This window comes from Populus nigra, chromosome 10, assembly GCF_951802175.1.
Source record: "Populus nigra chromosome 10, ddPopNigr1.1, whole genome shotgun sequence".
Classification (NCBI taxonomy): domain Eukaryota; kingdom Viridiplantae; phylum Streptophyta; class Magnoliopsida; order Malpighiales; family Salicaceae; genus Populus; species Populus nigra.
Window position 1 is genome coordinate 13400733 of NC_084861.1, and position 27995 is coordinate 13428727.

Sequence of the window (27995 nt, forward strand, 5' to 3'; positions counted from 1 at the left end):
CTTAGAAAAAGGGCCAGAAAAATAGATTTATTTAATTTTTTGATGCGAGGTTCAGTAGCGTTTGGTTTAAAAAAGACATTATATAAATATTTTTTAGCGTTTTGTTTTTAGAGCTGAACCTTTTTTTTAAAGTATTTTAATTTTTTTATACTAAAAAAAAAATTATATAAATATTTTTTTTGATGATTTTAATATGTTGATATAAAAAATAAAAAAATAAGTTATTTTTAATTAAAAACACTTTTAAAAAATACCAAATACTCTATAAGTAATAAAAATTATCCAATTTAATTGGATAAATTTTAAATTTATCTTTGAAACAATTTTATTGGTATTTGCTTACGACAATGGGGACTCAAATGAGCTTGGATAAACAGAGATCTCCACTTATTAAATAATGATTCCTGAGAGCTTGATTGACGTGATATGCAAATTGATTTATCCAATGAATTTTGAAAGAATATATCAAGTAGATGTCTTATTTGAGATCTATTTGAAGATAATTTTAACCTAAGCAAGTGAAAGTCGAGAGAAGACAATGATTGTTTAAAGGAAATCTGTTGACTAATAAATAATGAAAACTAACCTATTATTTCTTAAATTTTACTTGAAAAAAAAAACACAAGAAAATAAAAGATGAAATCTATAAACTACTAAAAGTAAAAAAAAAAAAAACATTTTTATCTAGAATTTCTTTATTCTAAATATAAATTTTAAAAAATAATTAATAAAAAATCTCTAATTATTCATTAAATACCATTAAATTTATGCAGTTGATTGCCAAGCATGCAATACAGAGACAAAAGGGAAATACAAACGCTAAGCAAATACTCTGAAGGCTCCAAATTCCATCACGAAAACTACTTCAACTTTTCAATTTGAAACAGGAAAAGAGAAAATCCAACATCACCCACATATAATAGATTCAAGCTCCTAAATAGAACTCAAAATCTCTGTGTTCATCTCCTCCTCCCCATAAATAAATAAATAAATAAATAAAATCCCTGACCCAAAGTGCAAAACCAAAAAGATTTACACTTTACTGTATCGCCTTACCTTACCTTACCTTACATATACTCCCCTAATTATCTGTTTTTCCCTCCCTTCCATTTCGGCCTCTCTCTCTCTTCCCTTCTCTCTCTAACTCTAATCATATAGAGAATCAATGGCCGCTTCTCAAGCAAGTCTCCTCCTGCAAAAGCAGCTGAGAAGTTAATAACCCAACCCCTATTTCTACCTTTTTTAGGTTTTTTCTGTTTTTTTTTTTTTACTGATTTGACGGTTGATTTTTTCTTGTTGATTGATTTTGTAGATCTATGCAAGAATCCAGTTGATGGATTCTCTGCTGGTTTGATTGATGAAAATAACGTGTTTGAATGGAACGTTACAATCATAGGACCCCCTGATACCTTATAGTGAGTATTCATCAATTCAATAAGTTTTTCTTTTTAGAAATTCTAGGGCTATACAGCTTTTTTTTATTTTAATATTTTGTTTTTTAAATATCGTTGCCTTTTGGCTTGAATTTGGTTTAGGGTTTTAATTAATCATCTGGTTCTGATGATGCTAGGAGAATCACTTTTTATGTCTGGATATTTGCTTCTGTTTTATTTGATTTCCAGTCATGATTTTTGGATTTCTTTTTGTGAAGTTTACTTAAAGTTGGTGTTAATGTCTTTAGCGTTTCGTTTAGCTGTTATTGAGCCCATCAGATTTTCTTTATTCGATTGGATTGCCACCTGAGCGTAATTAAGCCATGAATGCGTTCTGTTTTTTTATTGATTTCGAGCCTTCTGCTTTGTTTCATTCCAGTGCTTTCTGGTAACCTGACAAGGCCGATACAGTTACATATACGTCAACTAGTTTTTGGAACTAAGGCCTGGTTGAATTGAGTTTTGTTTTGTGTTTTAGAATTATATCCAGAGCTTTTAGGAGCATTCGATTTATTGCATTATTAGTGGACAATTAGGTGAGATTATGTTGTTTGTTAACAACAACTTGTACCCTGCTCACAGTGAAGGGGGGTTCTTCAATGCCACCATGAGCTTTCCACAGAATTATCCAGTGAGTCCTCCAACTGTCAGGTTTACCTCAGAGGTGTGGCATCCGAATGGTGGGTGCTTTTTCTTTTTTCATACTTGTGTGTGCGCACTTTCCTGCATCCATGCACATTGAAATCCAAAACTACTAAAGCGTTGCTGTCTCCGAACTACAGTTTATGCCAATGGAAAAGTTTGCATATCAATTCTTCACCCACCTGGTGATGACCCAAATGGCTATGAGCTTGCTACTGAGCGCTGGAGTCCAGTTCATACAGTATGTGGTTTGATGTTTTACAGTTACTGCATCTATTGTATTCCTTGCAGTTTTTATAAATACAATGCTTTTTTTTCCCTACCTTTTCTTTATCCTATTACCCATAGGGTGGAAGTTCAGTTCATAATTGTTTTTTTTCCCCTTAGTTTGTGTTGAATGTAAACACTAAGAGCTGCGTAGAGGAGATGTCCTTTTGTATTCATGATATCATGAGATAAGCTGTTCTCCACTCCCTTGGAAGGCTTCCATTGTCTGGACAAGCAATTTATAACTTCCTGTTCTGAATGATGAATGCCTGAGGAAACATGGATATAGAAAATCGGAGCTCTTTGCACTTTTGCATGATTTTGATTTGTGGCATGACCATGTGATGGTGGTTTCGTTTGCATTGGAGATGCATCTCAGAAATCAGCATCTATAAGAACAGAAAATTGAGATGACTGCTAGACTTAAAAGCAGCTCAGCTATGAGGGGCTGAATTCTAGCTAAGACTATGTGCTTGTATTTTTGGCATGGGACAACTATAGGTTACAAGAGGTTGCTCTGGCTGGGGTTGCTTAATTTTTTTTAGCCTATGGAACATGGGACACTGGACTGGCTGATTTAGGAAAGATTAAATATAATAATTTGAGTTTAAAAGGTCATGCGTGTAGAGGTCAGTTAGGCTGGGATTGCTTAGTATTGGTTAGCCTATCGAACATGCGACACTGGAGTGGCTGATTTAGGAAAGATTACAATTTGTAATTTGAGTTTAAAAGATCATGTAGGTGATGGGGGGTTTTAAATTTTGTGACTCAAAGTTTACTTTCTCCATTCTTCACTTTCAGGAGAAGCCAGGAAAGGTGGTAGTATCAGTAAACAATATGGCTGGGGATGTAAACTCGAGCAGAGTGGGGGAATCATTTTGTCTTCATCGATAGTGAATACAACTTGTTAACATTATGAGAACTTTTGTTGAAAAGATTTAACATATTTCACTTGCAAAAGGAAAATATCAACTGATGTATTCCGAATGCAAAGAACTAGAGGCACAACATGTAATTATATTGAGTTGATTGCCAAATAGCTCCATGTGTTTCACCTTACAACTCAGCACTGCATAACACAGTTCAGAGGCCAGATTGCCTCTAAATACTCTACTTGGTTTTGAGCTTTATTTTTTGTTTGGTTGAGAGTTTATCTTCTTTTTTTCACTTAACCTGTCGTATTTACTGTCCTGGTTTGTGCAGGTTGAGAGCATTGTTTTAAGCATCATATCAATGCTTTCTAGTCCAAATGACGAATCTCCTGCAAATGTTGATGCTGCGGTATGTGTATAATCATTTATATCATTTATTTTATCATAAACATGAACATGCAACTATTATTCGTGCTGTGGTATGTGTACAATCTTTTATATCATTTATTTTGTCATAAACATAAACATGCAACTATTATTCATACCATTTTTTTTTACTGAGAAAATTTTAAGTTTGAAATAAACACAAAAATATTGTTTTTACAAGAAGGTTTTTCAAAATCACCAGTGCATTCCAGTTTGTTAATGTTGCCATGCATAATCAGTTTGATACATTTTTGGAATCATGCTTCACTTTGCTGTAATTAGCACACTTTATCTGCATTATTACACATCTTATCGTATTCTGTACCAGCAACAGCAATATGGGCAGCATTTTATTGTTTGTTGAGCGTATATAAGGATCGTACTATAGTTTTTTTCCTTGTAATTCTGTTCAATGCTCTGCAGCATTTTAACATTTTCTTGATTGAACACCTTCAGAAACAATGGAGAGAGAATAGAGACGAGTTCAAGAAGAAAGTAAGCCGATGCGTGAGAAAGTCACAAGAAATGATGTGACCCAGTGTTGCTGCGGTGCTTATGGTATCTGTAGTCAAGAGAAGCAGCAATGAACTTTGTAGAATTCCTTACACCTTTTGTTTTCAATCCATTATAACCTTAGCTCTTTGTGCACATGTTTTGAGTGACAATTATCAGTCTTAGATATTAATATTTTGGTTTAAACTTGACTGTTCTGGAACTTGCACGAACCTGTTTTGTTTCTTTATGTCTTAGATGGTTTGATTTTCGTGATCTTGAAATCAATTAAAATGAAGTCTTCTCCTTTCCTTTTGTTAAACCACTCATCTAAATTATTTTCTTTATTTATTTTTATCAAAAACTCAAAATACATAATATCAATTTAATATTTTGTTTCATTCCTTAAAATAATTTTTTTTCCAGATTTTTTTATTTATTTTTGTTATCAACATGTTAAAACCATAAAAAAATCATCAATTTTTTTCAGTATTTTAAAAAATCACTTAAAAATAAAAATTACCTATATCCACGTTTGGATGCTGATTCCTATATATATATATATATGTTCAAATTGAAAACATGAAATAACTGAGCATTCGTTATTCCTTTCAAGTTTCTGTTGGGCAGGCTATATTTTTACGTTGTAGTGTCATAAATTTCCCACTTTTAAGTTTATAATTTCAAATTTCCCTATAGTTTTACGAGACTATAACGTAAAAATATGTTTTTAGAAGCCAATTTTACCCTTCCTGTTAAATAACCAACAAAAGATTGATTCCTTTTCATATAATTATCTTATCTCTCTTCCCCCCCCCCATTAGATCCCCAGACATGTAAAAAACCACGCTTAAAATCCCAATTAACCATGAGTTCTACCAAATTCAGAACGTACGGGATTTTGATTGTAAGGGACAACACTGAAACTTCTGAACACTAGAAGAGTGGGATTTGTAGATTTTAAATATACAAGGGTGGAAATGGAAAATTGGTGACTTTATAAGGACTAAGATGAAATTCACGCCTCCTTACCATTAAATATGAACCACGACAAGCATCCTTGGCTCCCTCGAGTCTCAAAGTTCCTACACTCAAGCGACCGTTACTCGGGCTTAGCGTCAGATTTCAGCACTGTCTTCCTCAAATTTATCTCTGCTAAAACCTCCCACGCATCCCACTTCTCCTCGTCATCCTCCTTAAGTAAGCGTCCCTCTTTCACGTTCTGGGGTTTAAGTTTGCGACCTTATTTTGAAGAAGCCTTATTGGATAATTTGTTAAATACCCACATCTATTTTAATGGTCGGTAGAGATATTGTCGATTGTTTTTGTTGTTTGGAGTTTTTTTTCTTTTGAATCAAGTGAATAGTAAATGTGCTCTTAGAGAAACCAAGACCCATTACCAAACACCAAAAACCCATTCCCCTTGCATGGTTTCTACAAACATTGCAATGACCACACGTGCCAAATATTGACCTACCAGGCATTGCTCTCTTCCTGTTCGATAAAATGCCAGCACGTACTGTTGTTTCGTGGAACACTACGATTTTTAGCTATTCAAATTGGGGCAAGCTCGATGGTGTCTTTCTTTACTTTCGGTAAATGAAACTCAGTGAGACTACATTTTGTACTGTATCAAGTGTTTGTGCTCATGTGGGGTCTGTTTATGGAAACCAGGTTCACTGTCTTGTTTTGAAATCTGGTCTAAGAGTTTTGAGCTTGTTGGGTGTGCTTTGTTGAATTTTTATGCAAATTGTTTCAGAAATTGAGATGCTGAGTTGGATGACATGAGAATGTGGACACTTTTAAGTTTAAACTGAATACAGAAGCTAAAGACTTGCTCCCAAGACTTCTGTTTTGAATTTTAAAACAGCAGGAGTCTGGTTGGGGTACGGTTTTTTGTTTAGTACCGGGGAACTAGGTGCTGCTCTATTCCCTTTTTTCTTTGTCTCCAATATTGAATTTAGATGCTATGAACCTTTCACTACTTGATCCATACACATGCTCTTCAGAACATTTTTGGCACGCATTTAAAATTGGGATTGGAAATCCATACTAGACTCATTTTATCAGCTCATTTGTTTTTTAATGCATATACATGCCGATCTTGGTTAGTGGCTGGTTTGGCTTCATGCAACAAGCTCAACTTAAACAACTGACCAACATGATCCAACCTGCAAGTTGCAATTCTATGTCGAGATTGTTGCTATTGCCCTACACGATAGACCAGTGACCTGGATTATGTGAAAGCGCTTACTGTTGACCTATACTAAATTCCTTCATTGCCACACTGCATTGAACACCATGGTGGAACTCCAGCACATTTGAGTTTGTTCTTTTACAAACATACAAGGATCCAAAAATACCTTTTTATATGTAACAACAACAACAACAAATGGCAACACCACCACCTCCTCCACGCACCACCATGCTAGCCTTTGAACCTTTGCCATTTGTTGATACACACCATAGTAGCTTACTGGCTTGTGCTGACACAATTCAGGAGGGCAAAGGTTCAAAGGCTAGCATGGTGGTGGTGTTGCCATTTGTTGTTGTTGTTATTATTATTACATATAAATTGATTGTGGTGTTTTGTTTTATCAATATACTACATGGTGTGCTTCTTGTCCATGTAATCTTTTTGGTTGAACTTTGAACTCCTAGCCCTGCACTTTTGTTCCTTTTGTTATAGATTTGAACCCCGCAGCTTCTAACCATTGACTAACGGGCACTTGGTGCTGTCATTTCTCTATCTTCCATGTAAATTAGGCAAGTGATAGGGCTGGAATTAAAAAGTTCGAGATTAAAAACTGGAGGTGTCCAAATTTTTCTTCATTATCATTATTATTAAGGCCGAGAGTTTGAAACAAGGAAACGACATGTGATTTTTGCGCATTGCAATCTATTTGTTGAAGTTAGAGTCGATTTCAAGTAATGATAGTTTGTTATGAAAATAATCCTATATGCTTATGTGATTGCCGAAGTGGAACTGCATTCTTACGCGATGTATGTGGTGTTGCTTAATTAATTACATACATTTATCTATGTACACGGGCAGAAGGGCAGGAAGACCACTGACAATACAGAAATTGAGTGAGAGTGAAAATGAGGATAGTGGGATTGACAGGTGGAATCTCATCGGGAAAGAGTACTGTCTCTAATCTTTTCAAGTCCCATGGCATTCCTGTCGTTGATGCTGATATTGTTGCTCGGGTGGGTACTCCCCCTTGATTCTTTCTTATCTCTTGCTTTGGTTGCATTGCACATGCATCTCATTATTTGGTAAATTTCACGAATGATTTCTTGTTTTGGATGGCACAATCTGATTATTACATTACATCATATTCGGACATGACTGCCAAATTTTACAACTTTTCATGGCTGCTTGAAAGAATTATTCCCGATTAAAGCTGATTTGTTTATGGTTATGGTTATGAATCAAATGGATTGCAGGATGTACTGAGGAAAGGCACCGGTGGATATAAGGGGGTGGTTGCAGCATTTGGAGAGGACATACTGCAAGCTAATGGGGAAGTTGATAGGCCAAAGCTGGGCCAGATTGTGTTTTCTGACCCCGGGAAGCGTCAGCTTCTCAATCGGTACAGTTTAATTAGTATCGTGTCGTGTGTTCGAGGAATGACAGATGAATTATATTTATAGCATTTGGACCATATGGAAGGGAAAATATACTTATGAAATGAAGTATCTAAAAGAATGGCTGCATTTTAATTTTTAGGTCCTAGCTTGTCGGGCTGGAGTTAATAAATGTTTAATGAAATGACATGGTCTCAAGTTATTCATATTTTTATGTCCATGCTCTAAGCTATATGGGCTCAACTCGTGCGTGAAAGAATATATTAAATTTCTCGGAGAAAAAGCGCGTTCTTTTGGCTAGAGTTGCAGATGTATGACTTGAGGAATCATGCAAATATCATACTTTGCTTTGGTTTTCTTTTGTCTATAAAATGAAACAAGAACCAAATTCGTTGCTTGTTGACAAAAAAATATCGTTAGTAGATGGATAAAAATGAGCTAATTTTAGTTTAAGAAGCTCATACATGATGTCCGTGGCATGCATGTTGTAGTAAATTCAGTTCGCATTCATTCCTGACGCGGATTGTTGTATATCCTTTTTCCTTTTGTGAAGTCACACCCGTGAATTTCTAATTCATGTGATTGTATGTCCAAGTTAAATCTCAAGCTTTTAATCTCGTCATTTCTTTGTATCTGGGATATTATGCCCCAAAAAAAACTTTATTGGCCTTGCCTAAATTTTTCCGAGGCATTCTTGATTGAGATAGTGTTCTATCAAACAATGTCACAAAAGTTGCACTTTACACGCCTTTTGATGCTTGGCTATTGTATTCTTTCAGGCTTTTGGCTCCTTATATATCCTCTGGCATCTTTTGGGAAATTTTGAGTTTATGGTTGAAGGGTTATAAGGTAATTGTCTTAGACATCCCTTTGCTGTTCGAAGCCAAGATGGATAAGTGGACAAAACCCATTACTGTTGTATGGGTTGACACTGAAACACAGCTTCAGCGACTCATGGCAAGAGACAGAATCAACGAGGAAGATGCCAGGAATAGAATAAACGCGCAGATGTCCCTGGATTTGAAAAGGTCACAGGCTAATATTGTCATTGACAACTCTGGCTCCTTGGAGGACCTGGAGGAACAGTTTCAGAAGGTATTGGTCCAGGTTACCAGGCCTTTGACGTGGACTGAATTCTGGCTTTCAAGACAGGGAGCCTTCTCGGCTCTTGTGTTCACTGTTATTGGAGTAGTTGCTGGAAAAAATGTTCTTAGCAAATTATAGCTGAAAATCTAAACTCCCGTTGCTTAACAGCGCCCCTTGTATTTTATTTATGAAAAAAAAAAGATATGGTAGTATTCGGTAACAATTTCCAGACTATGAAATGTCTTGCCAGGAGTGGAAGTAAAAGCAATTCCTAGCTTGAATTTCCTGCGGTCGGTCCAAATGTTTTTAGGATGAAGTTAATGCGTTTTGTGCGTGGAAATGGTTTTTGAGAGAGGGAGGGAAGGAGACCACAGTAAGACGTCAGATGAGCTTTTTATGGGATAGACATCCGATGAGTCTAGAAGCCCGTGTTAACAAGATTTGAAGTTATCTTGCACTCGAGTTCATGAATTGTCCTGCAAGAGGCTAAAACTCTGCGGTGTCGTAATTTTGCCATTTGGCTTCCCACTTTAGCTGTTGAAAGAAATTCGCTCACTGGATTCCGGCCACATGTTAGATTTTCAACCTGCGTTCTTCAAATGAATTATGACTCCCGGGGGCCGTGCTTAACTAATCTCCAAATGAATTCGCTCACTGGATTCCGGCCACATGTTAGATTTTCAACCTGCGTTCTTCAAATGAATTATGACTCCCGGGGGCCGTGCTTAACTAATCTCCAAATAATTAGCAAGAATGCGGATTAGCCTCTTCTTCTTCCTTCTTTATTCACACCAGTACATCAGAAAAACATTCCACAGCTGCCAACCAAGCTCACCTAACATGTCTCCAAAACTAAATCAATTGCAATATATCCTTTGCTATGCAAGTTACCAAAGCCATGCAGCAGACTACAAATGCATCAAAACCTTAATCAATTGGTCAGGTACCAGAAGCAAGCGGCCTGCATGCTGTTCAAGCTCGGCGAGTCTCGAAGTCAAAACACACACCCATGGGTATGCAAATAAATTATTAGGTGCCGAGATTTCGCTCTCTCTCAGAAATATATATATAAAAAATCCATCATGCAAATGACCGTGACATTTTACTAACTTGTCACCACAACAAGAGAGCTTTAAACTAATTGAATTTACCAACTCACTACGTCCAATCAAAAAACAGCATAATTAATGGATAGTACAACCCACCATGAACTTACCCAAAAATATGTAGCTGACTTGTCCAGAGTCAATTACAAAAACAAAGAAAAATCAAAGTCAATGGCTGTGTGAATATGTAGAACCAAGATGTCTGGAATATTGACTTGATGATTATCAGATGGGAAAATGAGGCAGTGCTTTACTGCTCACGCTTTAACTAAAGAGAGTGGGGAATTATTATAATGTAAATCAATCAGCAAAAAAAAAAAAAAAAAAGCAAGCAGGATTTCGAGACGAAAAGATGTTTTGTTCGTGGAAAAGAAGAAGAAGAAGAAAGAGAGAGTTGAAGCAAACTCTCACCTCATCTACCTCCTTTTTATTTATTCCCTTCTCTCTAGTCTGAACAAAATTAGCAAACAAAAACTCTCTCTAATCTCTCCTCAAAACCTCACCGACTCATTATTCTCTACTGTTGATCTCAATTCTCATCAATCTTTTATCAATAACCCCACTCAATCGATACTCTCCTTCCTCCCACATTAAATTACCCCTTGCTTTCTTTTAATCTTTTCACTCCTCTTTCTCTCGAAAATCCCATGAAACATTGAAACCCCATGTCATGTCCCGTGACTTTCAACAACTCTCCTCCTCTCAATCTCAACCTTCCACCTCAAAATTCTCCATATCTTCCTTTCACTACTCGATACCTAACGACCCTTTTCACCCCTCTTCTCTCTCACGACTCCTCCCTATTTCTCTGACCGCAGAATAATTACCAGCTGTATCATCAAGAATCATGCGGTCTCCACATCCCCACCGTAACGGCGGCGAGACCCAGCAACACTTCCACTCCACCATCTCCTTACAGAAGCTGAAACGCTTCAACTCACTCATTCTTGTTTTTCGATTCTCTGCCTTTTGTTTCTCTCTTGCCTCTGCTGTTTTCATGCTCACTAACTCTGGAGGATCTGATTCCTTTCATTGGTACAATTTTGACGCTTTCAGGTATATGTACATATTATATCACAGATTTCAAACTACTTTCTCTCTCTCTCTCTCTCTCTCTCTCTCTCTCTCTCTCTCTTTTAAGCTCTTTTCTTTGCTGTAAATTCCTGTTTGGTTCGTGAGGGAAAAAAAAGTGTAAGAATCAAAAGGGATGTCTCTTCAAATGCTCTAGATTCAGTTTTTTTTTTTAAAAAGAAAAATTTACCTATTCCCGCTTTTTGCTTTTTCGATTTTTTTAGGAAGTCCAAAATTGTTTGAAAATTCTTTATTTGACCCAACTACTTCCTCACGATTTCTGCATGTCTGAGAAGAGTAAAATTAATTTTATCAAAATTCTTTCCTAAAATCACTTAAAAATGTTGACAGATACGTTTTTGCTGCGAATGCGATCGTCGCCGTTTACTCTCTATTCGAAATGACTGCCGCCGTTTGGGAAATTTCAAGAAACGCCACGCTCTTCCCTGAAATTTGCCAAGTCTGGTTCGATTTCGGCCATGATCAGGTAAACGTATTCGTATCCCTCCGTCCGTCGGTGTATGTATGCATGCGTGTTTTAATCATCTTGGAAGTGAGCAAGAGAGTTTTGATGGTGTGCGCGTGGTGCAGGTGTTTGCGTACCTGTTATTGTCAGCGAACTCAACCGGCACGGAAATGGCTAGGACAATGAAAGCCGCGTGTACTGATAACAAGCCGTTCTGTGTGCAGTCAGATATTGCGATTGCTCTGGGTTTTGTCGGGTTTTTGTTTTTGGGTGTTTCGTCTTTGTTTTCGGGTTTTCGGGTGGTTTGTTTTATAATCAACGGCTCTCGTTTTTATGTTTAGATTATTAGTCGTTTTTATGTTTAGATTATTAGTTGATTAAATTAATAGTGTATGAAATTAATTAAGATTGCACAGTGAGGGAATATTTTTTTTGTACGCGTGAGACCATTTTTCACGTTTTTACTGTGTGTGATTGAAAAGAATGAATGATTGTCGCGATTTGAAAATTAAAAATAAATATAATATTATTTTAATATATTTTTAATTAAAAATAACTACTATTACAATTCAATCACTGAACTCATTTGTTTATTTTGTGTTTGATATTTTGTGTGTTTTTTGGTCAAATTTTCATTTAGGTTCGATTTTAGACAATTTATAGTAGCTTACATCTGAATTTATGCATCTTTAATTTTTTATTTTTTTTACACCTTGAATTATCGGGAATTAGTGTAACTTGAATTTATTCTCAATTTATTTTTATTTATTTTTAATTTTTTTAAAAAATATTCTTATCTTAATAGATAAAAAAATGAGAAAAAAATCTAACATGATTTATTATAAAAATATTTGCAAAAAAAAAGAAGATAAATGGCCATGTGGTACTTTTTTTACATGTATCTTTTTGTTAATAAATCAGATGGAGATTTAAAGCTTATTATGCAACAGTGATCATGAATTTATGAGGAGTTTATAAGCAATTAAACTTGTAAATTTTTTTTGAAAATTTAGAGTATATTTTTTTTTGTTTTTAAGCAATAGCATTTTAAAAACATTTACTTTTTCTTTACTTCAAATTATTTTTTCTTTTTTTATATGATTTTGATATAATAATGCAAAAATATTTTTTTAATATATTTTAAAATAAAAAACATTTTAAAAAATAATTACTAACACAAAATAAAATGAGCCCTAGTCTGGTATATAATAATAAGTTAAGGTAATTCCTCAATGTAATTTTTCCGTTTTCTAGGCTTTATTTTATCAGTAATTTTGAAGTATTAAACAAGCCATCATCACATCTAAATTGGGTGTTTACGGTTTCTTTTGATTTCGAAATTGACAGTGACATTAGTTGAATTAGAAATTGAGATGGTAATATCAAAAGCATACCGTAACATTAAATTATTTTTAAAGAGGATGTCATAATAAAAATAAATAATAAAAAAATAATATATTATTTATATTCATTGTATATCAATATATCTGCCGTTATCACCACTCCAACCCGTGATCAACGCCACCATTTAAAAAAACATTATATTAGTATTATTATAGTACCACCACTGTTAATTCTCGTAATTTCTTCAACTCCATCAATTTTTATTAAAATATATTATTATTATTATCACTCACCATTCCTTCTTATCACTGTTACCACAAAGGGACAAGCATCTTTATTATTTTCATTATTATTATAAAATCATTGTTTTAGAATATGTTTGGAAAAATAGTAACTGTGTTTTTAAAGAATTTAATTTTTTTTTGTTAAAATTTAATATATTTTATATGTTTTAAATTGTTTTAATGTGTTGATATCAAGAATAATTTTTTTAAAAAAAATATATCATTGACATGCATTTCAACACGAAAAGTTATTTGAAAAACAATCTCATCCACACTGCCAAATACTCCCTTAATCAGTATTTCTCTTCATAAAAACAAGCCATTAAAAAAAATAAATCTTATTTCAATTATTGGTTATTGTTCATTTCAAATGACACCAAAAAGTTTTGAAATGAAGGGATTTCCCCTGCAGCATTATCCCCGACTCCATTACAGCTTCCAAGCGATAAACACTTTCGTGATAAGAACCCGGTGATGAACAATATAGGTGGTAGTACGAACTTCATCCTTCATCGTACCTATATATATATATATATATATATATATATATATATATATATATATATATATATAGGGTATCTTGATCTTCTTCTAGTGATGTAAAGATGCCACTAAAAGGAGGAACAAACAGTTCGATGAGATTGTTTTGATTAGATAAGGCGTCTAAAGTTACCATTGTAATGCATATTTATATATATGAAATTTTTAGCCTACGGCTTTTATCGAAGGTGGGCTACTGGAAGTTAAAATGTCGTTTCTGGAATTTTTAGCCTATCACCTCTATATATATATATATATATATATATATATATATATAACAAAAACCAACTGCCAATCTCCTGCAAGCCAAGAGCACTCTAATTTTAATTTTAAAAAAATACTTGTTTGAAAATATAGTTATGAATATTTTTCAAAATACTTTTCGTGTCAAAATACATTAAAATAATATATATTTTTTATTTTTTAAAAATTATTTCTAAAATTAACGCATCAAAACGATCCAAAACATATATATACATATATATAAATTAATTTTTAACAAAAAAATTAAATTTTTATAAAACACAATTTGCATATCATTCCCAAATGATGCCATAATTGTCTCGTTAATTTTGGTTGAGAAGACCTTGTGAACATAACCTCATTCAAAAACATATATTAAATTTAAACATATATTAAAAAATAATATAAATACATAACTTAAACTATTAGAATAAAATGATTTTTTAACATGATATTAAAATCTTGATGATCAAACGGTTACAAATTTGAATCTCACCATCCCTATTTATTTAATAAAAATTAAACACAAAATAGTATAGATTTATGCAAATTTTAAACTAAAAAATTTTCACTTAAAAAGATATGTTAAAAAATAATATAAATTATATATTAAAACTTCAATTAACAACTTAAATTATATTATTAAATTGAGATGGTTACTTTCCAGCATATAACCAAAAATAAAAAAAATAAAAAGAGGTATGCAAGTTTCGTCACCAATGAGGATAAAAAATGTCGTGGCACATGGAGTTATGCGGCATGGTAGAGATATTGATTTTCTCCCAAAATCCTTGGCGTACAAACTTCACATTCTAAAACCTCAAAAAGTTTGAAGCGTTAGAGAATTTGCCTGAAATGTTCTATTTGAAACTTTCATAATGATCAAACTACATGAATTCACACTGATTGACTATCATTCAGACTCTTATTTGAGTGTACAACGCCACCAATTTCAGTTGCCTTCATACTTTGGGTCAGCCATCACATAATGATAAGCTATCACTAGAACAAATATAAAAATGCCAAGAAAATTGGCAAAAAATCCCAGGTCTTGATCGTCAAACATCTGTTGAAGCATGAATAAGAGCCAAATGCATCATCAGTAACACAACCACAATTGACAATGTCAAGACTAAAATTCACTCTGTTGCATTAAAAGAAATGCAGGTGGCTGTCCTACCGCTAACATGATTGAAAACCCAAGGGATGGTGTGAGCTCAATACCCTGTATGCATTATTAAGTTTCGTTCCCTCTCAGCTGTAATGCTTTTACTCTAGAGGAGATCATTAAAAGGGGGAGATCTATTGTTGCAATTTATTTCATCTTCACAGGACAAATGGATGTATTTGCAGCATGTTAAAGGTCTTTAAAGAATATTAAAATTCTTGTTATGATCTTACCAAGCCCAGAAATACCCACGTATAGTTGACAAGATGGCTTAATAGAAAGCAGCAACATAAAACAAGCCATGAGTTATGAACAAAAAACAAAGAATCAAAAAGCCATGCATACTTCTTCATTTAATCACTGCGCACATTAAAATTGCCAAATCTTAATTAAATCCCAACAGTAATGCTACTACCCAGTACTAGTTGGTTATCATGGAACAATTCCCATCACTAAGATCAGCCGAGAATGAAATGCATTAGAGATTCATTTCGTTTAGACAAAAGTAAGTTATCTAACATTCAACTTAATGATTCGCACACAACTCAAAACTGCATAGCAGTCAAGCGGGCAAAGCCAACGAAAGGAAACAAAAAAGGACACCTTCTCGACCTATCCTGGTTTTCACTTTGAATAGTCATAGCTTTGCCAAGCATGCATATTTCTTTTCCTCCTTAAATCGACACCGTTCCCTGTTCTAATCACAAAGGCAGTCCCTAAATTGACACTGCTACTCTCTAGCCTGGATTGGTAGGAATAGTAAAAAAAATGCCAGACATGCTCATCAGCTATTTGTTAAGCAGGAAACTTCCCATGACTTCCTGGCACAAAGGTGCCGCGGGGCAGATACAGTTGCACCGAAATTCCCTTCAATATTTGAAGCAGTACAATCAAAACTTCAGGTTTATTTGTTTTTGTGTTTTTGAAAAAAAAAAATTAAAATTTATTTGCTTTAAATTAATATTTTTGTATCTTTTGAGATAATTTTGTTGTGCTGAAATAAAAATTAATTTATTTAAAAAAAAAAAAACTATTGAAAATCAGAATAACAACCACTGACACCCTCCTAAACACCCTTTGTCTTTCAAGGCGTGACAGTGTCCTTGGCACCATAACAAAATTTCCAGAAACTCGAATAAACAACAAATTTATTTCCCTCAAATCTCAACTAACTTTATAGCGTTATTGGGATATCATATCACATTCCATTTCAACCAACAGATTGATGATAAAACAAAGAAACATATACAGCCTGAAAATAAGAAAATTCCAGCCTAGTTGCGAAAACTAAGGAAACAAACCACCATGTACTATGTTTCAAAGTTCCAAACAATGCTAGGTGAAGTATAAACCCAAAAGAGAAGTGCCAAGATACACAAATCCGAGAGAGTACGTCAGACAGCATTTATATTCTACAATAGAGATCCAAATTCAGAGAGTAAATTTTCTAAATAGGCCACTTCCTTTCCACAATCAAATGCAATTTCCAATTATGTTAGTGCGAATTCCCTCTCATCGAGTTATATTCGTTGCAAAAGACCAAGATTTGGAGAACAAAGCAAACCGAAATTGCAGTAAGAGGGAGGTAATCAAACATACCTTTTCAGCTGATCTGATGCGAGAAGGCTAAAAGAGTGACTACTGACTAGATCTCAACGGCGAGAGTAGATAGCTCTTCGTGGCTCCCTGTGACGCGCTCTCTGTGGACGTCACGGGAGTGGAACGCGAGAGGCATTTGATGATTATTTGCTATACGTCCGTTTACTTACTCTGGTTGACTGGAAATCCCACTGGAAGGTATTGGGCCTTTCTATCCCAGCCCATATCTAACTAAGTGGGCCTTATGAGAGATCATGGATCTGTCTTTTGGTTGAAAGGTCATAAAGTATACATTACCAGTGGCGGAGCTGTCATTGGGTCTTGCCCTCCTGGAGGGCCTGGCTTAAAACTATTATATTAATTATTATTATTTTTTAAAATATATACAGAGATGATTTAATTTTTTAAAATATGTATCTAAAATAAATTATTTTCTAATAAAATTATTTTATATAACTTTATTTGATCAATATAAAAATATTTTATTTCTTCACAGTTCATGTATTTACTAGATAGAGAAATGCCGTTAAAAAAGTCTCCAATAAAGACTTGTCTTGAGCACGAAGGAGACGAATTATACATCCCGCAGCCCCACTGTCATCCTCGACTGAAAAGGCTCGGAATCATTGTTGCATTATAAAATAATGATGTTTTCGTGCTCCGGTGGTTACTAGCAAGCATTTGTCGATAGACCGGAGAAAGAAAAGAACGGAAATAGCCAGGTTCAAGGGATAGCAAAAAGGCAACAATATTAAACGCTACAGTAATGTAAAAACCTCGTGTAACGGTAACCCTTCCAAGTTTCAAAGACATGGAATGATAATTTAAACTGCCACTCTCTCAACAGGAAATCGAAAAAGAAAAGGGATTAAATTGCGAGTGTCAAGTCTCAATATAGAACATCGTTAAAAATTGTGTGGCTGCTGGGATTCGAGCCCAGGTCTCCACGGCCACAACGTGGAATTCTCACCACTAAACTACAGCCACAAGTTGACACTGTGATCTCAACTTATAATTATGATCGTGTCTAAAACCACACCTAGATGGACATTTCTTGTTTCGGTCAAGAGACTGGACACGGAAAAAAAAAAAGAATTTACATTATTATGGATAAGAAAAATATATATTGTTTTTCTGTTCATTTTGGAGTTGTATAGAAATTAAAGTGTTTTTTCTTTAAAAATATATTAAAATATTATTTTTAATATAAGCACATTAAAAATATAAAAAGATTATTTTTTTTATAAAATGTCATTTGAAATACAATACTAAATTACACCTTCATGACAAGTGCATTCCAGGACATATTAACGTCCTTGCTACTTTCTTCTATTATAGATTTAAGATTGGTTCGGAAAAGTGATGGTTTGTAAGAGTGATTTTTGAAAAGATATAAATTGTACCTTGAAAAAATAACATGTAAAAAGAAATGTGACATTAGCTTTTAAAACATTACCAAATACTTAAAAAGCCACAAATAAAAACCATAATCACAGCTAAAACTCATCTATTGTCTTTGTCTCACCTCCCCTTTAATTTTTATTTTTATTTTTTTAAAGAAACATGAAAAATTCTCGCTCAACTATTTACGTTGGGTGAATCTTCTCTTTAAAATTCTTATGCTGTATTGGTACGGACAGCACTTCAATGCATCGATTTCCACTGGTGGTGGGATGACTCGTTTCTCTAAGTTCCTCCTTGTTACTCAATGATGTTCTTCCCATTTTTCACCTACCATTTTTGCAATGAGAGGATTTAATAAAACTAAATGTATCTTTTGCTCAAGAGATATAAATTCCAATGACTTCATAAATACATTTTGATTGGATATAGCTTTTTGTTCATTTATACCTCTCAGGGGATTTCATTATATATTAAGCCAGTCCAACCTAGCTTTAACCTACTCCGCACCTGTGCAAGTTTGAAGAATTTATTATAGAATTACATCATTGTAAAAACACCGGTAATCTCATACATATAATCCTCATCTTTGCCACAAACAACGTTCTAAAACCTCAAAAAGAAATTGAAAACATCAAGGAGCTGCAACAATCTATTTAAACCTTTCACTGTGGTTGAGCTAACAAAATTGACAGTCTGACTATCACTTGGACACTTATTTGAGAGTGTATAACACAAGTTTCAGTTGCCTTCGTACTTTGGATCAGCCACCACATAATGATATGCGATCACCAGAACAAATATAAAAATGCCAAGAAAATTGGCACAAAAACCGAGATCTTGATCATCAAACATCTGCAGAAGCACAAATAAAGGGCAAATTTATCAGTAACACAACAAAATTGATAGCAATGTGTTTGCAATTTTATCTGACTTTAACAAAAGAGACTGTATACTATGCTTACAAGGTTGACAACCTCAAGGACACTGAATTCAAAATCCTACATGTAGTAATCACTATTTGGTTCCATTCCCTCTCAGCTTATTGTGTTACTACTAGAAAGAAAACTGAAAGGGAGTCTGTATATATTAGAAAATGGATGTAAAAAAGGCCTTTCAAGCCCCATTTAGACGGTTATATTTCCTATCGAAGTCTAAGGAAGCCTGGAAATGCAAGCATATGGTGAACAAGAGGGATCATAGTCAACACAAAAAAAAAACACTGAAGACAAACTACAAATTACAAAAATACACACATGCAAGAGTGGAAATGACACGGTCATCATTTTACTTTCATTCGATTACGCCCTGCAGATCAAATTTGGCAACTTAAAATCAGACCCCATCACAATCACCATTAGCTTGGTCTATTTGGTAACATGACACATTCCTTATCGGTTGATGGAAATACTAGACAAAACGCATTTCTAATTCTTTCAGTTAAGATTAAGGATGGTTTCTGTTACTCAGAGTCACTTGTGTACAGCTCGAACCCAGATTTATTAGCTTCAATTCAGATGTGCGCACATTTCATTTCTCCGACAAACTACAACACATTTTCCCATGTTGATGTAGAGGCACTGCCTCCATTAATCAGGACTTATTCCAATCACCCTACAGCATCTAAATTCACACTGATAGCTTCCTGTTGTTAATAGGACCTGTAAATGCTAGTTCATATTCTCACAGCAGGTTGCACAAACTCAAGATATATCAACTCGACAAGGTTCAAACATCAAACCTGCAATGACATCAATGCAAACCCAGTGCTAAACCAAGACAATCTCAAGCAGTACCACTTCCATAGTACACTAGAGATGCAAGCTTCAGTCAAACAAATTGTAACCTTTTGCAACAGGTCAGCAATTTCAGGCAATAGAATGCAATTTCCCATTATGGGAATCCAGATTTCATAATCATAAAATTCACAGAAAAAAAAATACAATGAAAAAAGAAAAACTAAAAAAAGGGAAACCGATCGCAGTGGGATTCGAACCCACGACCTTTAGATTCGGAGTCTAACGCGATATCCACTCCGCTATGCGATCAATTGTGATTTCTATTCGTACTGTTTTATTTATTAATCACCATATCATGAATTATATACCAGACCTACTTTCCTCCTTTCAAAATCATGTGAATACAACTAAACATAAATTAAAAGGATGAAAAAAGGAAAAAGAAAAACCTTCGATGCAATTGTTTGTTTTGATTATATGGATCTACGATCTCTATCACTATTGAAGACTCTGAAACTTGAAAATAAAAGAGAAAATTACAAAACATACCCTTTTTTCCGATCCGAAACGAAAAGGGCAAACTAATGGCTAGATCTCAAACGACGGGAGTAACTGCTCTCTGTCTCTGGGTCTCTTGGACTCTCTCTTTCTCGCGATCTCTCTGTTTTCTAGCAGCAGCTGCTGCTTTTAAGTTTTAAATGCAAGTCGATGGGTTTTTTTGGTAATCACGGGTCGTGTGTGTTACATGGGTTTAATGGCCCACGTTATGTTTTTTTTTAAGAGGCAAAGCCCAAGTGTGGCAATTTTTTGAATGTGGTACTTAAAAACATTTTTTAATGTCCAAATATGTTTATTTTTAAAGGGTAGAATTTAATCTTAAAAAAGGAAATTTTAGGTTTTATTTCTCAAAATTTCTCTTTTTTATATATAAATAAATATATATATATATATATATGTTACGTATATCTTGAGACTTAAAAATCAATTGAGTATAAGAGAAAAGTGCAGATATATGAAATTAAATAAAAAATTCAATCTATGTATGGGAGCATAAAAAAAGAATATTCATGTCTACAACTAAAATTAATTAAGAATATTGGAGAGAGAAAGGTGAAATAATATTTTGAGCTGATTAAGAATATTCTTGAGTTATTAACTCTTGGCTGCAAGCTTGGGACTTGCTAGCAAAGGAAGGGGAAAATGATGGCACAGGTCTCCTCGGGTGCAATTCTCACCACTAAAAAACAGCCACCTCGTATTGTTTTGTGAAATTAGTATTACATACAAATAGCTTTCACACAAGTTTGTAGTGGGTGAAGCACAGTTTCTTTTTTAGTAAATAATTATCTGATTTTTGTGTTTTTTTAATAATTTTGTAATCTCTTTAATTTAAATTATTCAATATCGTGTTTTTATATTTATATCTATAACTTAATTTTTGTATTAATTAAACGTTATTAATTAGTTTTTCTTTTAAATGTTAGGTAATAAGCTGTTGAACTGTTATGAATTCATTTGTTTTTTAAAAGACCTTTTTAACTCATGTATTAGTTGAAATAAACTCATGGATATTCTAATCATATTATAATATCCATGAGTTTAAGGAATTGATAATCGATCGTAGATATCTAATTAAGGCACTGAGTTACTATCTCGCAGGAATTGAATTATTACTAGCTCTGTTTTTTTTCCTTGTTTTGCTCAAGACGCAGACCTTGAAAAACCGATCTTAACGAGGAAGACTGCGAGCTTTGCCTGATCACAACATAACAAAGCCCCTTCAACAACACGATGCGTCACTTTAGCTTTCGGAAACCAGACAGGTAGGATGCTTCCCCTAATCAAAATGGTAAAATACTGGAATACAGTGCATTCCTACACATCAACACCGCTTTTCTTCTTCTCCTTGTATTTTTCTAGTCGCTATCGCCACCTGTTCTCGGTGGAGATTTTTGCAAGAACAACCAAATAGGTAGGATGCTTCCCCTTCAAGTGGTGAAATTATGGAATGCAGCGTAATATTCCCGCATGGAATAGATCATCCTCCCCTTCCTTTCGTTTTTGAATTTGTTATATATGATCTGCACCTGTCATGGAAGATTACAAGAATATTGAACTTGATACGCCTAACAAATAAGAAGATTTCCCAAAGGACTACAATTAATATATTGCCATTACGTGATGGGCTGTGAGTAGAGATTGGTCAGTAATGGTTTCTTTCTTGGGTGCAGACTGGTAGGTGATATTTTCGGAGTGAAGACGTGTGATGGGTCTGGATCTGACGAGGATGATAATGCTGGCACGTACAAGGCATATACTGACAACATTTTTCAAAAAACCGTGCTGTATCTTACGTGGCAGATAATTACGGAGAGTTCATTTGAATCATTCCTGGATCATTAGCTGTCCGAGTTAAAAATCACATGGTCGCTAGACCACCAGCTACCAGTGGTCTCAGCCAATCAGGAAAAAAAAAACAATTTTGTGAGAGATGAAACACGGGTTAAGATCGAGGGGGATATTTGAAACAGAAGGGGGCTATTTTTTTCCAAAACTTTTACGATAACTCTTAATTTAATCTTGTCTCTTCTTTTTACAATCTTCCTCTCGTGTTTTATTGTTTTTATTTTTTGATATAATAATTTCATTCAAGAACAGTAATTTACTAAAATAATATTTTTTTGTGTACTATAAATTAAATAATTTGATATTTGATATCTAGGTATTAAATTAATTAATCATTTTAGATGTTTCAATAAAACCAGGATTAATTTTTTTAAATGACAGTTTCAACTTAAATTCTTACTTAACAATTGGATAGCTCTTAACATGTATCCTGAAGGGAATATACCTTAGATAAGTACAATAATTAAGAACGTTAAAAAAATTCTAAAAGAGTAATTCAACAAAAACTCAAAGTCCATAGAGATTAAATGGATTAATTATAGAGTCAATAAACGTAGGGATGTTTATATTTACGTTTCAAAAATATTTTTGAAAAAAATTTAAAAATTTTATTTTTTTATTTTAAATTAATATTTTTTTGATATTTTCAAATTATTTTAATGTATTAATATTAAAAATAATTTTTAAAAAATAAAAATAATATTTTTTTAAATAAAATATATTTTAAAACATAATTACAGTTACAATCTAAAACAAAACATAACACGATAACACGTACCCATGAACCGATGTTGGAGGATAGGTAACGTGGGAATATCAAAGCTTGCGTGACCACACGGATCTCGTAGACTCGCCCTACCTTACCAAACTCCATGATCCAGGATAATTAACCGGATGACGTAAACAAATGCATGTCTGTAGTAAAGAGAAAAAAACCTTAATCTGACGTGTACCTACTCTTTAGTGCAACGGGACGGAGAGTCTTTCGATTGAAATCGAACAAGTTCCCTGTACCAACGGCGACGTTCAATCGAACATCGGACACTATATATATAGTCCTTCATATCTTTAAATCCCATCAAAATAAATATAATAATTATAAAATTCTCTCTCAAATTCTTCCTGCTGCAAAAGTGATCCTGGTAATTAATTCTCAAACACTTGGGATTTTTTTTCTGTTATTCTTTTGTTGAAAAGAAAAGGATGTCGGGATTGAGAGAGATTCAGATCTGAGGTCATCTTTTATTTTCTTTTTTAAAAAAAAATTCGGTGGGGTATGGTTTGTTATGGCATTTGAAGCTTTGTTCTTCTCGTGATTTCGAAGTCCCGTTTAATTTATGCGTCTTTGTCTTTCTCTTTCTCTGTCACAAGTTGGTGTAGTTTGTCAGTGTGTTTATTTTCATAATTAGCTGCTAACCTTAAATTTTCGAGCCAATTTGGTTACAATTGAGCTCTTTATGTAAAGCTGCAGTCTTTGAGTTTCATGGCTCGCAGCAAAGTTTGAGATTTTGACCTTTTTTCACATCACTCAGGTGATTTGATTTTTTTCTTGGATTGATGTTTGTCGGGTGGTTTGATATGAGGTTTTTGAGTTTTTAATTCTTGGGTTGTTTATGCATCTGATGATCATCCACTGTTTTCTCTTTCTGGGTTGTTTGTGAAATTGATGTAGATTGAGATTTTTCTTTTAATCTCTTGATTTTATTTAGAAATTGAACAAGAATGGCCAAGGAGGCTTCGAATGGAAATCACAACTCTGCAACAAAAGCTCCTCCAACTCCATCTCCTTTAAGATTTTCCAAGTACTTCCAGGTATAACTATTTGACTCTTTTTTTTCCATTTATAAATGCTGTGATCTTTTTGTTTTTTCTCTGGTATTCAATTAAGTTTTTGTATCATACATGATCTGCATGGCACAAAATCGTGATAAATTAATTTCAAGCTACATATCGATATCCAATTTGCGATTTACTTTTTATTTCTCTATATCTGTTGTTTTGGATTGCAATGCAGTTGCATTGAGTTTTGGACTGCAAGGAAAAGAAGTTGCAATATTAAAATTGAATGCCGAAGTTATAATATTAAAATCGAGTGCAATTCAGAGAAAATGTTTGCTAGATCTTGTTAGATGCAATCTAGTTTTACTTTCTGGATTTTGAGTTCATTGAGGGTCGGTAATATTTCAATGGTAGATTTTCCCATCATGGAAGGGTTTCTGAAAAGTACCTGTGCATTAACACTTGATTGTGGATGTTTTCGTGCTTTAATTGAGATTTTTTATAGAGGGTAATTGTTTGGTGGTATTATCAGAAACATATAGTTTTTCTCAGCAGTCACTATGGCGTCCCCTTCTGTTTAATAAAAGATTTTTTCTTTTTTTGGTAGTCCAATATGAGGATTTTGGTCACTGGAGGAGCTGGATTTATTGGTTCACACCTGGTGGACAGGTTGATGGAAAATGAAAAGAATGAGGTAAGCACATTTTGTTTCAAAATCATCTGAAGATATTCAAGAAGATTGACAGGCTTTTATTGAGTTGGCTATGCCTGTTTTGCTTCAATAAGAACAGACAGTTGTCCATCCAATAACAAGTGGAAAGCATTTCCACACATTCATAGAATATAAAAATTTGTAAGTAATATTTGAATTTCATGGTTGGTCTATTCTGAATTATGTTCATTACGTCTCCTAGGTTATTGTGGCGGATAACTATTTCACTGGCTCTAAGGACAACCTAAAGAAATGGATCGGTCATCCAAGATTTGAGCTCATTCGTCACGGTACTGTTGCTTTTAACTTCTTGCGTGTCCAGCAGTGCAAACCCAATGCATGTCAATGATGTCTTGCTTTCTCTATTGTTCATTGATTAAAATGGCCATGTTGATGTTGCTTTATTTCTGTGCAGATGTCACTGAGCCATTGCTAGTTGAGGTCGATCAAATTTACCACCTTGCTTGCCCTGCTTCCCCAATCTTCTACAAATATAATCCTGTGAAGGTATGCCTGTGTACATCATGCTCCTGTCCTTATCTATATATTTGTTCACTTCTCCCTCTCTAAGTTCTTGTGACTGTGAATCCTTATTTTGACCATTGAATTGCCATTTGGCCTGTAAAATTGCTATGCATGACAGACCATAAAGACAAACGTGATTGGGACATTGAATATGTTGGGACTTGCCAAGCGAGTTGGAGCAAGGTTTGAGACTGCTACTCTAGCTCGCAGTTATTATTTCATAATGGATGATCCTTTGTTACTGAGCTACATTAATTGGCAAACAGGATTTTGCTTACATCAACTTCCGAGGTCTATGGAGATCCACTTGTACATCCTCAGGATGAGAGCTACTGGGGAAATGTCAACCCAATTGGTGTGTTAGATTTCCATTAACTTGTAAATGTGAAAAGTTATCTCCATGTAGTAGTGTAACCTATTTTATGAACTCTTAGCATGCAGATTGATGTGTGGGGTGGGGGGTGTTGAACCATATTTCTATGTTTTTCCTTGGGGAACAAAAGTCTTCCTCATCAAACTGTTCGTTTCTTTGAAGATGCCTTATATACTGTATTTCGGGATAAGTACTTTTCGAACCACTTGCAATGCATATTAACTTTTGTGGATATGTTGCTACTTTTTACAGGAGTCAGAAGCTGCTATGATGAAGGAAAGAGAGTAGCTGAAACTCTGATGTTTGATTATCACAGGCAGCATGGGATAGGTATGTAGCTCGCTCTCCCCGAGATAATTTTGAAACAGTTATCTTTTCTTTTTGTGATTTTCCAATGTTCAAAACATATTCACTAGCTCTCTCCTTCCCTCTCTCTTTGTGATTTCCCACATCGAAAACATCTTCACTATTTTTCCCCCTATGCCAGAGATACGAATTGCCAGAATTTTCAACACTTACGGACCCAGAATGAACATTGATGATGGTCGTGTTGTCAGCAATTTCATAGCCCAAGCAATCCGGTAAGTCAGAACAACAACAGCTCTTGTGATTTTTTGAAAAAGTTCTTGTCGCAACTTTTTATCTTATTGGCACATGTTCTGTGAATTTATACAGTAACGAGCCTTTGACTGTTCAAGCACCTGGAACCCAAACCCGGAGTTTCTGTTACGTGTCTGACATGGTAGGCTAGAAATTTTTCGTTGCATTAAATGATGGTAGATGATATTAGTTGTCATGATTGGGTCTTAATTACTCGTGTGCCCTTCATCTTTATTTCAAATACTTGAAGGTTGATGGCCTCATCCGACTTATGGAAGGAGAGAACACTGGGCCTATTAATATTGGAAATCCAGGTTAATCTTCAAGCTCTGTATCAAATCACTTGGTGTTCTTTAGCGACCTATCTATTGAAATAGATGGAAACTGTTACTCTTATTAATCCAAGGTTTGATTTTTCAGGTGAATTCACCATGATGGAGCTTGCGGAGACTGTTAAGGAGGTTAGTTTCAATTTGCCTGCATCTCCTCCTGGATATGAATTTGCTTGGAATAATTTCTCTTTGGGACACATTGAAATTAGCACGTTGCTCCATGGCTGGTTGTATTTTCTACGTGCTGGGTTTACTGTCCTTGTCTTTGTGCAGACGCCATCATCATGAGCTGGAAACCAAAAATACCTTTAATACCAATTAAACTTTCCATGCATGAATTTGGCCTATTTGATTAATTTTATCACGTTCATTGGCAGCTTATCAACCCTGAAGTAGAGATCATAGGAGTGGAGAACACACCAGATGATCCTCGCCAGAGGAAGCCAGACATCACAAAAGCAAAAGAATTGTTAGGCTGGGAACCGAAGATTAAGCTGCGTGATGGTCTTCCTCTCATGGAGGAGGATTTCCGACGGAGGCTTGAAGTTCCCAGAGAGAACTGAACCAAGTGAAATTTTCATGAATTTGATTTCCCAGCCACCTATAAATATAGAAACTATTAATTATTGCAGCTATCAACTACTATAACAAAATAAAACAGGCCGAAGTTGGTTAATTTAGTTTGGTAATAGCATATTTGGGCCCAAGATGTTCATGAGGATTTTTCTGGGGCGCAGCTTCCATCAAGAATTTTGTTGTTTCTCAACCTGATTTTAGCTACACCCAGATAAATGGTTTAGACGTGACATCAAAGAAGAATGATTATAAATTTTTCAACATGTCTGTATGCTCTTGTTGCTTCTAGAGAGGGAAGCGTTATGATATTTCTCACTTCCAATTTCTTTAAACAATTCATTAAATTTAGTAAGGTAATCTTTTCAAGAAACCACGTGAGAGATACATTGACACTGCACTCCGCTTCTATGCTCTCAATATGACTCGTATAACATTTGATAAAATGAATTGTACAACACAAGAAGAACGGATAACAATGGAGATTCTCCCATAAATTCACATTACGTCTATTCAACTTCTCTCCCTTCTCACCAACAGATACAGATCCAACTAGGAAATGGAAAAGGGAGTTGGGCTTTATCCAAATTGGTGCTTGAAACAAGTTGTTTCGGCAGAAATTAAGAAATAGAGGGAGTGAGGGAGGAGAGATTGGCCACTGCTAGTAAAATCTACCGACCTGCAGAATGCCATAGCTAACAGCTTCAAAATACAACAGAAAGCAATAATAATCATATTGCCAGCGGTCCCATTGCTTGAATTCCCAAAATCTTCAATACTGCAGCTAAGCTTCGTTCACTTGTTCAGCAGACTCAATCAATCTCTTCTCCCCTGCTTGAACATTGTATGAAAAAAAGTCATCTATTCTTTAATTAACCGGTAGTTCCAGTTTTATGTCGGGTTGAGTGTCCCATATGTACATCAG

At 34.5% G+C, this 27995-nt stretch overlaps 6 protein-coding genes, 1 long non-coding RNA gene and 2 other non-coding genes across 11 annotated transcripts; 4 read left to right on the forward strand and 5 right to left on the reverse strand.

Annotated features, from left to right (window-relative positions):
- Positions 1 to 990: 990 nt before the first annotated feature.
- On the forward strand, positions 991 to 4339 carry LOC133704353 (ubiquitin-conjugating enzyme E2 7-like). Its single transcript, XM_062129161.1, has 6 exons — positions 991 to 1211; positions 1313 to 1415; positions 2016 to 2113; positions 2216 to 2316; positions 3546 to 3623; positions 4097 to 4339. Exons 1-6 carry the CDS (start codon positions 1166 to 1168, stop codon positions 4172 to 4174), a joined length of 504 nt encoding a protein of 167 aa, XP_061985145.1. The 5' UTR covers positions 991 to 1165; the 3' UTR covers positions 4175 to 4339.
- A 400-nt stretch (positions 4340 to 4739) lies between these two features.
- Positions 4740 to 9038, forward strand: LOC133704355 (dephospho-CoA kinase-like). The gene is made up of 4 exons (XM_062129163.1): positions 4740 to 5332; positions 7188 to 7342; positions 7583 to 7728; positions 8503 to 9038. Exons 2-4 carry the CDS (start codon positions 7235 to 7237, stop codon positions 8945 to 8947), a joined length of 699 nt encoding a protein of 232 aa, XP_061985147.1. The 5' UTR covers positions 4740 to 5332; positions 7188 to 7234; the 3' UTR covers positions 8948 to 9038.
- A 1192-nt stretch (positions 9039 to 10230) lies between these two features.
- On the forward strand, positions 10231 to 11889 carry LOC133705077 (CASP-like protein 4C1). The gene is made up of 3 exons (XM_062130169.1): positions 10231 to 10971; positions 11338 to 11473; positions 11578 to 11889. The coding sequence occupies exons 1-3, from the start codon at positions 10763 to 10765 to the stop codon at positions 11791 to 11793; spliced, it is 561 nt and encodes a 186-aa protein (XP_061986153.1). The 5' UTR covers positions 10231 to 10762; the 3' UTR covers positions 11794 to 11889.
- Positions 11890 to 14613: 2724 nt separating this feature from the next.
- On the reverse strand, positions 14614 to 14929 carry LOC133704738 (dolichyl-diphosphooligosaccharide--protein glycosyltransferase subunit 4A). Its single transcript, XM_062129681.1, has one exon. It carries the CDS (start codon positions 14927 to 14929, stop codon positions 14816 to 14818), a length of 114 nt encoding a protein of 37 aa, XP_061985665.1. The 3' UTR covers positions 14614 to 14815.
- Positions 14930 to 15355: 426 nt separating this feature from the next.
- Positions 15356 to 16796, reverse strand: LOC133704739 (uncharacterized). The gene is made up of 2 exons (XR_009844115.1): positions 16631 to 16796; positions 15356 to 15898 (listed from the first exon to the last, which is right to left on the reverse strand). It is a non-coding gene; the product is annotated as an uncharacterized LOC133704739 (long non-coding RNA).
- Positions 16797 to 17545: 749 nt separating this feature from the next.
- On the reverse strand, positions 17546 to 17617 carry TRNAH-GUG (transfer RNA histidin (anticodon GUG)). Its single transcript has one exon. It is a non-coding gene; the product is annotated as a tRNA-His (tRNA).
- Positions 17618 to 18550: 933 nt separating this feature from the next.
- LOC133704837 (dolichyl-diphosphooligosaccharide--protein glycosyltransferase subunit 4A-like) lies at positions 18551 to 18886 on the reverse strand. Its single transcript, XM_062129856.1, has one exon. It carries the CDS (start codon positions 18884 to 18886, stop codon positions 18773 to 18775), a length of 114 nt encoding a protein of 37 aa, XP_061985840.1. The 3' UTR covers positions 18551 to 18772.
- A 1120-nt stretch (positions 18887 to 20006) lies between these two features.
- On the reverse strand, positions 20007 to 20079 carry TRNAR-CCG (transfer RNA arginine (anticodon CCG)). Its single transcript has one exon. It is a non-coding gene; the product is annotated as a tRNA-Arg (tRNA).
- A 3061-nt stretch (positions 20080 to 23140) lies between these two features.
- LOC133705241 (UDP-glucuronic acid decarboxylase 6-like) lies at positions 23141 to 27336 on the forward strand. 3 transcript variants are annotated; one of them, XM_062130381.1, is made up of 14 exons: positions 23141 to 23318; positions 23648 to 23708; positions 23886 to 23988; positions 24563 to 24649; positions 24870 to 24957; positions 25083 to 25174; positions 25311 to 25375; positions 25459 to 25547; positions 25818 to 25895; positions 26053 to 26146; positions 26241 to 26307; positions 26416 to 26479; positions 26586 to 26626; positions 26875 to 27336. In XM_062130381.1, exons 3-14 carry the CDS (start codon positions 23899 to 23901, stop codon positions 27058 to 27060), a joined length of 1041 nt encoding a protein of 346 aa, XP_061986365.1. In that variant the 5' UTR covers positions 23141 to 23318; positions 23648 to 23708; positions 23886 to 23898; the 3' UTR covers positions 27061 to 27336. The 3 variants fall into 3 exon arrangements, with proteins under 3 accessions (XP_061986365.1, XP_061986364.1, XP_061986367.1); XM_062130380.1 differs by lacking the exon at positions 23648 to 23708 and having other exon boundaries at positions 23142 to 23318; XM_062130383.1 differs by lacking the exon at positions 23141 to 23318 and having other exon boundaries at positions 23642 to 23708.
- The last annotated feature ends 659 nt before the right edge of the window (positions 27337 to 27995 follow it).

Bases quoted from the DNA above. Each gene is read 5' to 3' on its own strand.
- LOC133704353 (XM_062129161.1), top strand. From the start codon at position 1,166: ATGGCCGCTTCTCAAGCAAGTCTCCTCCTGCAAAAGCAGCTGAGAA. The intron at 2,114-2,215 runs GTGGGTGCTTTT...TCCGAACTACAG, and splicing joins AGAGGTGTGGCATCCGAATG to TTTATGCCAATGGAAAAGTT. The intron at 2,317-3,545 runs GTATGTGGTTTG...TGGTTTGTGCAG, and splicing joins GCTGGAGTCCAGTTCATACA to GTTGAGAGCATTGTTTTAAG.
- LOC133704355 (XM_062129163.1), top strand. From the start codon at position 7,235: ATGAGGATAGTGGGATTGACAGGTGGAATCTCATCGGGAAAGAGTACT. The intron at 7,343-7,582 runs GTGGGTACTCCC...AATGGATTGCAG, and splicing joins ATGCTGATATTGTTGCTCGG to GATGTACTGAGGAAAGGCAC. The intron at 7,729-8,502 runs GTACAGTTTAAT...GTATTCTTTCAG, and splicing joins AAGCGTCAGCTTCTCAATCG to GCTTTTGGCTCCTTATATAT.
- LOC133705077 (XM_062130169.1), top strand. From the start codon at position 10,763: ATGCGGTCTCCACATCCCCACCGTAACGGCGGCGAGACCCAGCAACAC. The intron at 10,972-11,337 runs GTATATGTACAT...AAATGTTGACAG, and splicing joins TACAATTTTGACGCTTTCAG to ATACGTTTTTGCTGCGAATG. The intron at 11,474-11,577 runs GTAAACGTATTC...CGCGTGGTGCAG, and splicing joins TCGATTTCGGCCATGATCAG to GTGTTTGCGTACCTGTTATT.
- LOC133704738 (XM_062129681.1), bottom strand. From the start codon at position 14,929: ATGTTTGACGATCAAGACCTGGGATTTTTTGCCAATTTTCTTGGCATT.
- LOC133704837 (XM_062129856.1), bottom strand. From the start codon at position 18,886: ATGTTTGATGATCAAGATCTCGGTTTTTGTGCCAATTTTCTTGGCATT.
- LOC133705241 (XM_062130381.1), top strand. From the start codon at position 23,899: ATGGCCAAGGAGGCTTCGAATGGAAATCACAACTCTGCAACAAAAGCT. The intron at 24,958-25,082 runs GTACTGTTGCTT...ATTTCTGTGCAG, and splicing joins ATTTGAGCTCATTCGTCACG to ATGTCACTGAGCCATTGCTA. The intron at 26,147-26,240 runs GTAAGTCAGAAC...GAATTTATACAG, and splicing joins TTCATAGCCCAAGCAATCCG to TAACGAGCCTTTGACTGTTC.